The 6698-nt window shown below is 38.3% G+C and overlaps 2 protein-coding genes across 2 annotated transcripts; both read right to left on the reverse strand.

Moving 5' to 3' along the window:
- Window positions 1-353: 353 nt before the first annotated feature.
- LOC105391599 lies at window positions 354-2926 on the reverse strand. Its single transcript, XM_011563100.3, has 3 exons — window positions 2735-2926; window positions 1758-2013; window positions 354-1271 (listed from the first exon to the last, which is right to left on the reverse strand). The coding sequence occupies exons 1-3, from the start codon at window positions 2867-2869 to the stop codon at window positions 874-876; spliced, it is 789 nt and encodes a 262-aa protein (XP_011561402.3). The 5' UTR covers window positions 2870-2926; the 3' UTR covers window positions 354-873.
- Window positions 2927-3348: 422 nt separating this feature from the next.
- On the reverse strand, window positions 3349-5330 carry LOC105391588. The gene is made up of 3 exons (XM_011563089.3): window positions 5113-5330; window positions 4221-4473; window positions 3349-3832 (listed from the first exon to the last, which is right to left on the reverse strand). Exons 1-3 carry the CDS (start codon window positions 5245-5247, stop codon window positions 3495-3497), a joined length of 726 nt encoding a protein of 241 aa, XP_011561391.2. The 5' UTR covers window positions 5248-5330; the 3' UTR covers window positions 3349-3494.
- Window positions 5331-6698: the final 1368 nt, after the last annotated feature.

The following is a 6698-nucleotide window of genomic DNA, read 5'->3' on the forward strand; positions in this document are numbered from 1 at the left end:
GAATAAAAATGTTTACGTTATTTATTTTTATCGCACTATGTTTATAAAAATCTTGAGACAAGTTTATGATTTGATTCATTTTCAGTGAAAACGTATCTGAATAGACGCTTAAATTATTTTCAATTCCCTTAATAAGGTGATTATTAATATTTTGTATTCTTGTTGCTTTAACAAAATGATTTTGAAATATTGACTTTGACAGGGTTTTGAATGTCGAATAATGTTATTAGATGTTAATTATTGTTAGTAGTGATTAGTATTAATTCCTTGCAAAATGTTTGTATTCAGTGAAAACGTAGGTATATTTGTGATAGTATTAGTACAAGGTTTAGTAAAAATAATCAAAGACATTGTTCAATAATTTAACATCGTTTATTTCTTCAAATGAACACATTTTCATATACACAAACTCATTCACGCCAATAAATATATAAACATACAAACAGTCGTGATACACGATACAATCCTTAAAAGACAAAATATATTCCTACATAAGATATATTCACTGCCGGAGATCGCATATACATATAAATAAATATAACTTAAATAATAATATTAAGAATATTACATAAAAAACTGATATTTGGTATTAGTGCTACAAGTATTTATAGCAATAGACATACTTACACGATAAAAATGAAGATGTTAAACGAATAAACATAAAATAAATAGGTAAGTAAAATACTATCACAAATACACTAGCAAATCCTTTTCAGTCAGATTACAACACCGCGCCATAAAATGACAGAAAAGAAACAAGCGAAATTACTTAAAACAAAAACAAAAGAGCACGCATTCATTCTAAATTCAAACATTCCACATAAATAGTTTTAATAAATAATTCTGGCCGCTTGCATGCAAACTTTTTGGTCTTTACTTTCTGTGAGCGGAGTAGGCGAGGTTTTGCGCGTCGGTCCTTCTCTGCCAGGCGCCGCCGCCGCCACCGCCGGCCCAGCCAGGGCTGGCCACCGCCCCCGCGTCCCATCCAGCAGGCGCCGCGTGATGCACCGAGTGCTCCTCCACATGAGGGATCCACGTCTCATGTTCCTCGTGATGATGATGCAGCTTCTTCGCCAACAACGCCTTGATCAGCGCAAAGATCTTTGCCAAGAACGCGATCTTGACAATCGCGGCGATCTTGAACAGAGATGCCGCCATCACTCCCAAGAATAATACGACTAGGGCGATAACCTTGATTTTAGCAAGCACTGCCATTGCTAGGACTAGCTTGATCTTCTTCTTCTTCTCCTTCTTCTTCTTGCTGCGGGCTTCTGTAAAAGAAAACGGTTAACTTCAAAGTGTTTTTTTTATTGTTCAGACTGCTGGTTGGTTAGTTTATAAGTAGTCGATGCTAAATGTAAACAATAGGTGCTATAAAACTTTATTGCGCGGGATAGCATATTGCTTACGCACCATAATTGGTCTGTCAACTATCACGCGTTTATCAACGGTCCTAACGAAGAAGCTAAAAGTAAAACGCGGTATATGTTCAAAACACTTTTATTACTGAAAATCTCAAACCATCAAGTTTTGGAGAGAAAGCGGTATTGACATCTACATTGAAATTACCTTTAAAGAATGCGACCCGAAAGATTTCATTAACAGGTTCCCCAAAAAGTATTAAGCCTGGTCAACTTTCACTTGCTCAACGTATATGGTTTACGAAACCGGACTCTTGGGTCGGTACAGATTGCGTAGTCCTTCGAACCACATGATGAACTTATAGTAAAGGACTATAACGGTGTCAATGAACTTACCATCTCCAATAGCCCTGGACTCTTCCTCGTCCTCAGATCCATCATCGAAGCTGTATTCTACGTCAGAGTTTTCCATAAGCTCTGCAGCAGTGGTCCATAGTCGCTGAGTGACCTGTTCCCTTCTGGCTTCCAGTTCTGTAGACAGGGGTTCGAGGCTCCTAGCTTCTTTAGGTCCATTGTTGATGATGGCGATGTTTTCAGTGAGTTGCAGTTCTCTGACGGTCCTCAGACGTTCGGCTGCCTTTAGAGCTTGCTCCTGTAATTGAATGGGTTTATTGGTTACTAACAGTTGCATATAAGGTTATGGTACGTAGGATCGATGGCCTAAGACCTGGAGGTAGAGGTTAGATAAGGACGACCACGGACCGATGATGTACTTATTGAATCAAATCAATCAACCATTTTTTATTCAGTATTATAAAGTTGAAGCAAGTATTGTGTAAGAACAATGAATCGGTCATATGGGTAAACTACTAAATATGTGAGATAACCATGAAATAATCTGTTGGACTGTAACTGTAATAAGAATAATGACTGAAAACTTTTATAAATGTGGACTTCGAAAAATTTATAGACTTTACTTTATTTAGAAGAACTGAATCTCTTCCAGAATTAAAAACCAATCAAAACCTTACTTAAAAATCCATCACACATGCTATTAGACCCTTAAGTACTTTTTTATGTAGTCACGGTGAAGCATGACAACAATAAACTTTCTTTAATTAAAGATTTGAATGACCGCAAACATATTAATACATCAATAACACTCTCCAAAAGTGACTACCGTTATAAAACCAACATGACCTTTCCGATGGTAGCTTGAACTTGTGTGAATCACCACACTTATGAAACAATTAACAAACTACTCAAATTTTGTATAGCTATACACAGCACACATTTTGACTTGAACTCTTGTCAAGTTCACAGCAGCACATCAAAAACGTCCTTCGATATCACTTATCACCACACACGCGTACCTTCAAACACAGGGTCACATCACTCTTCAGGCAATTAGTCAGGGTTCCAGCCAGCATACGGCCCACCGTCTCTTCTTCCACCGGGCCACATTGCGCCAATGCCACAACCCCGAATAAAAGCAAAAGCCGCTTCATTTCCCTTTCTTCAACGACTTACTTTAATGAAACGGATAGCTGTTGTGTTATTAAGTTGACAGATCAACAGTTTTTTATTCGATATCCCCCCACCGAGTCGGTGCTTTTCCAAAATGACCGGCGCGGGAGCTGAGATACCGGAAAGGCGGCCACACTCAGCTAAAACAAATGCATAAGTTGTGGCACACATTTTACTCATTCATACATATTAATTTAGTGGCTGAGCTCTTATCGTCGTAGAGATTTGAAGTTGGACGAGTTTATGCAGGAATATAGTTTTGATATTAAAGTGTTCAGTAATTTCATTATAACTATTGAAAAAAAAAAAATTTCTTATTAAAAAAATGATAAAAATTACTGTGTTTGTATAAGACAGAGCTAACTACGACAGATTTTTTCATAGTTTAAATAATTATACTCTACAATGCCCTGCTTTTACTTAAATTATTAGAAAAGGATGAAGCAATTAAACACAAGCATAAATTAATAAATTAAAACTTTTATTCACACAATAAATTAATGAGGTACAAATACAATACAACACGCCATCTTCGCAGACAGCCAAAAACAAAAGACAATCACGCAATAAATTATAACATTCACACTACATTGGAACTAGAACAAATCACTGCTGGATTTGCGCAGCGTACGCGATACTGGACGCGTCTTTGGCCCTTTTGCTCCATCCAGATGACTGGGCTGGCTCGTAAGAGTACCCTGGGTGCTCTTCATGATGAGACGAGGAGTGGCCAGATGCTCCACCTGAAGATCCTCCCTTAGACAGAAGCTTCCTGATCAGGTTGACAGCGTTCATAGCGAACATGATCTTTCCGAGGAAAACTGCCTTGACGGCGACGAAAGCGATTATTCCGAGGAACAGAGGAATGAGGGCAGCCATCTTGAGCTTCAACAGAAGAAGGAGGGGCAACAGCTTCTTGATCTGCTTCTTCTTTTTGCCGCGGCCTGGAAGGAGAGGAAATGTTAGCAAACTAAGATAAGGTAATTATTGAGGCAGTAGTGGAAACATCTCGGGCTGGTGATTGAGGATTATTTACTGAGTCCAGGTGTAAAACATTTTTGGTCGATGGTAATGTAAAAGTTGCTTTAGTTACACTAGAGTCAATGCGTTTATTATGAATGGCAAGTTTTCGTTAACTTTATAATATGTCACTTGGGAAAATAGTTTAGTGTAGTTTAACTTATACTTAGTATCACTGACATTGGTTATTGTTACTGTAAGGAGGATCACATTTTCATGTGCGATAGTAAGTTTAGAATATTTTTATGGATACTGCACCGTCCTTTTAACTGTGTTTTAGTGCACAAAATAATAAAAACATCATCAACCTACCTTCCTCATCCATGCCTCTGGACTCATCGCTGTTGTCTGTCAGCCTCAACTGAAGGACGTGGTTGCCCAAGAAGTCTCCAAAGTTGTCAGCGATCCTCTCCTCCAGCTGAGATTCCCTGGTCTTCAGGTCTTCGGCTAGAGGCTCGTAGCTTCGGGCAGACCTGGATGAGCCCAGGTTGACCAAACTCATGCCTTCGAAGATGTCAATGTTCTTTGAATAGGCTAGTCGTTCGGTTAGCTTTAGAGCTTTTTCCTGTAAAGAGAAGTTTGTGATGAGTTTGGTATTGGTAAGAAGATGTTTGGTAGTGGCTGGATGATGACGACTGATCACAAAGTGTTGTGTTTTTTAGGAGAAAATTATGCCCAGCATTTTTATTGTGGGTTGGTGCTGATGACGGAGTTGAGTTGATCCGTCTGATGATTGTCGGAGGATGATGATAATAAAGATGGTCTTTTTGAAAAGCTAATAAAATAAATTATCTTTTTAGAACTAATATGCAGTCGTATAAATTATTTATATATATATGGGCTATCACTGATGAAATATTAAGTTCATATATATTTTTTCAAGTCTATCCCAGTCTGAATGAACTCTGAGAAACTAATAATAACCATAGAAATTTGATTTTGAACAAGCTTTATGAAGCTGTACGTAGACTTTTTTGTTGTATCCAAACTGAACCACTACGAACAAAAGTTAATTTTGAATACAATTGACTGTCACAGTGAATTGCTAACAAACAGCGTGAAAAAACTCGCTAACACGCTGTATTCAAACACTTGGCTTCAAAATACATCTACGAAAAATCCAACTTGAAGTCACTTCGGAGCTTTTACAAAAATACACTTCACAATCCGCACGAAAAAATCCTTCGAGAATCACTGTAATCACCTTGAGGCACACGGATGTGTCTTTTTCGATGCACTCCGACACAGCACTGACAAAGTTCTCGGCGGCTCCATATTCCGGCACTGGAGTACACTTCACTGTTGCCAAAACGGCTAACACGGCAAGTTTCGACCACATATTTTCAAAAGAATAAATTCCTTTGTTATTCTGATTGATGATACTTCGAGTGCCGACAACTGGCTGGTTATGATGTCTTCCCAAATCTTGTGATGGATTTTATCCTGCTACCCCCCCTACTGTTTTGGCCAAATGACGTAAAGTATGTGTGTACCCTTTGACGGTGCCTGAGTAATGCTAAACGATGCCGCGTCTCTCCGCCCGTATGCACACGTAAGGAGTAAGTAGATAAATAAATATTGAATGTTAGAAAGCGAGGCTGGAGACACAGTACGCACTTAGGCGGCATATTGTGATGTGCAAACGAACGAAAGAAAAAGTGACATTGTTTGGATTTTCATAACTTTGTATGTTGAGGTGAAAACGTGGACCTTAAGCTGGGAAGAGAAACGTCGATTTTGTATTAGATGTCCCTTTCCACTGAGATTCGGTGACGTATCGGCAGACGTGCTATTGTTGTGTGGAGTACAATCGGTTCTAATTGACCCGCCGTTCCTCACTTCATTATTCATCAGTTTATTAAAGAGTAACGGGTCTTGTTGGCGTCCCAAATTCACTGTCATTCTTCAGCTATGTGATTTTCTATAAGGCACAATCACTAGATGTGCATTGTCATTTTTGTCTCTCAATAATCGTACTTCTAACACTGAGACATATATTATTAGGATTGGCACGTTCTCGCATTCAACATACCATGGTTTATATTAAAACAATTTGACAAACTTCGAGGTCGAACAGGCATAAAAGTCCGGTAAAGCTCAAGAAGATGACCCCAAATAGAACTTTCTGTCTCAATTTCACTTTAAAAGACGACATTTTTTTAGCGATCGCTGTTTGTTCGGCATTTGTTTACCTTCATTAACATACTATGAGCACTCTAATGTTTGTCTTCAAACCGGATAAGAGTTTCCACTTGGAAGTTATTGGGTGTTGGATCTGACTACCGGTACCCTTACCACGAGCTTCATAGTTTAAGTGTTTGTAGTACATAGATGTTTAGAAACGTGAAAGATATGTATTATTCTGCGGAGTGCATATCTCATAGGTCTATAATATCATAATATATCAGGGCCTCTAGTACAGGATTTGCTATTTTTGAAAACTAAATAAGTTTACGTTTTCTCCTGTCACCTGCATACATTATCCGTCAAAAGTTTCATGATAGTTTCCGGTAGAGGAAACGTAAACTTTTATAGTTTTCGCCAAACTATCAAACCTGTACTAGACCTGTACTAGATTGCACTAAACTTTGCGATGAAATTTCAAGTAATAAAAAAGTTCTACCTGCCATTGACGCTCCATATGTCACTAGAACTTTTGTATTGCTCGTGAGTGCATTATGAATCCCATCTTGTTTTGAACTGTACAAATAAACTTTACATTAATCCTAATGCCCAGACGGCTGGAAATTATGCGTAATTGAATTACGCCATTTGACAATGGAAGCGGAA

This window comes from Plutella xylostella, chromosome 26 (assembly GCF_932276165.1).
Source record: "Plutella xylostella chromosome 26, ilPluXylo3.1, whole genome shotgun sequence".
Taxonomy (NCBI): domain Eukaryota; kingdom Metazoa; phylum Arthropoda; class Insecta; order Lepidoptera; family Plutellidae; genus Plutella; species Plutella xylostella.

Coding starts and splice junctions, on each gene's coding strand:
- LOC105391599 (XM_011563100.3), bottom strand. CDS start 2,869: ATGAAGCGGCTTTTGCTTTTATTCGGGGTTGTGGCATTGGCGCAATGT. Junction 2,014..2,734: donor ATGTGACCCTGTGTTTGAAG/GTACGCGTGTGT, acceptor ATTCAATTACAG/GAGCAAGCTCTAAAGGCAGC. Junction 1,272..1,757: donor GTCCAGGGCTATTGGAGATG/GTAAGTTCATTG, acceptor TTTCTTTTACAG/AAGCCCGCAGCAAGAAGAAG.
- LOC105391588 (XM_011563089.3), bottom strand. CDS start 5,247: ATGTGGTCGAAACTTGCCGTGTTAGCCGTTTTGGCAACAGTGAAGTGT. Junction 4,474..5,112: donor ACACATCCGTGTGCCTCAAG/GTGATTACAGTG, acceptor TTCTCTTTACAG/GAAAAAGCTCTAAAGCTAAC. Junction 3,833..4,220: donor CAGAGGCATGGATGAGGAAG/GTAGGTTGATGA, acceptor CTCTCCTTCCAG/GCCGCGGCAAAAAGAAGAAG.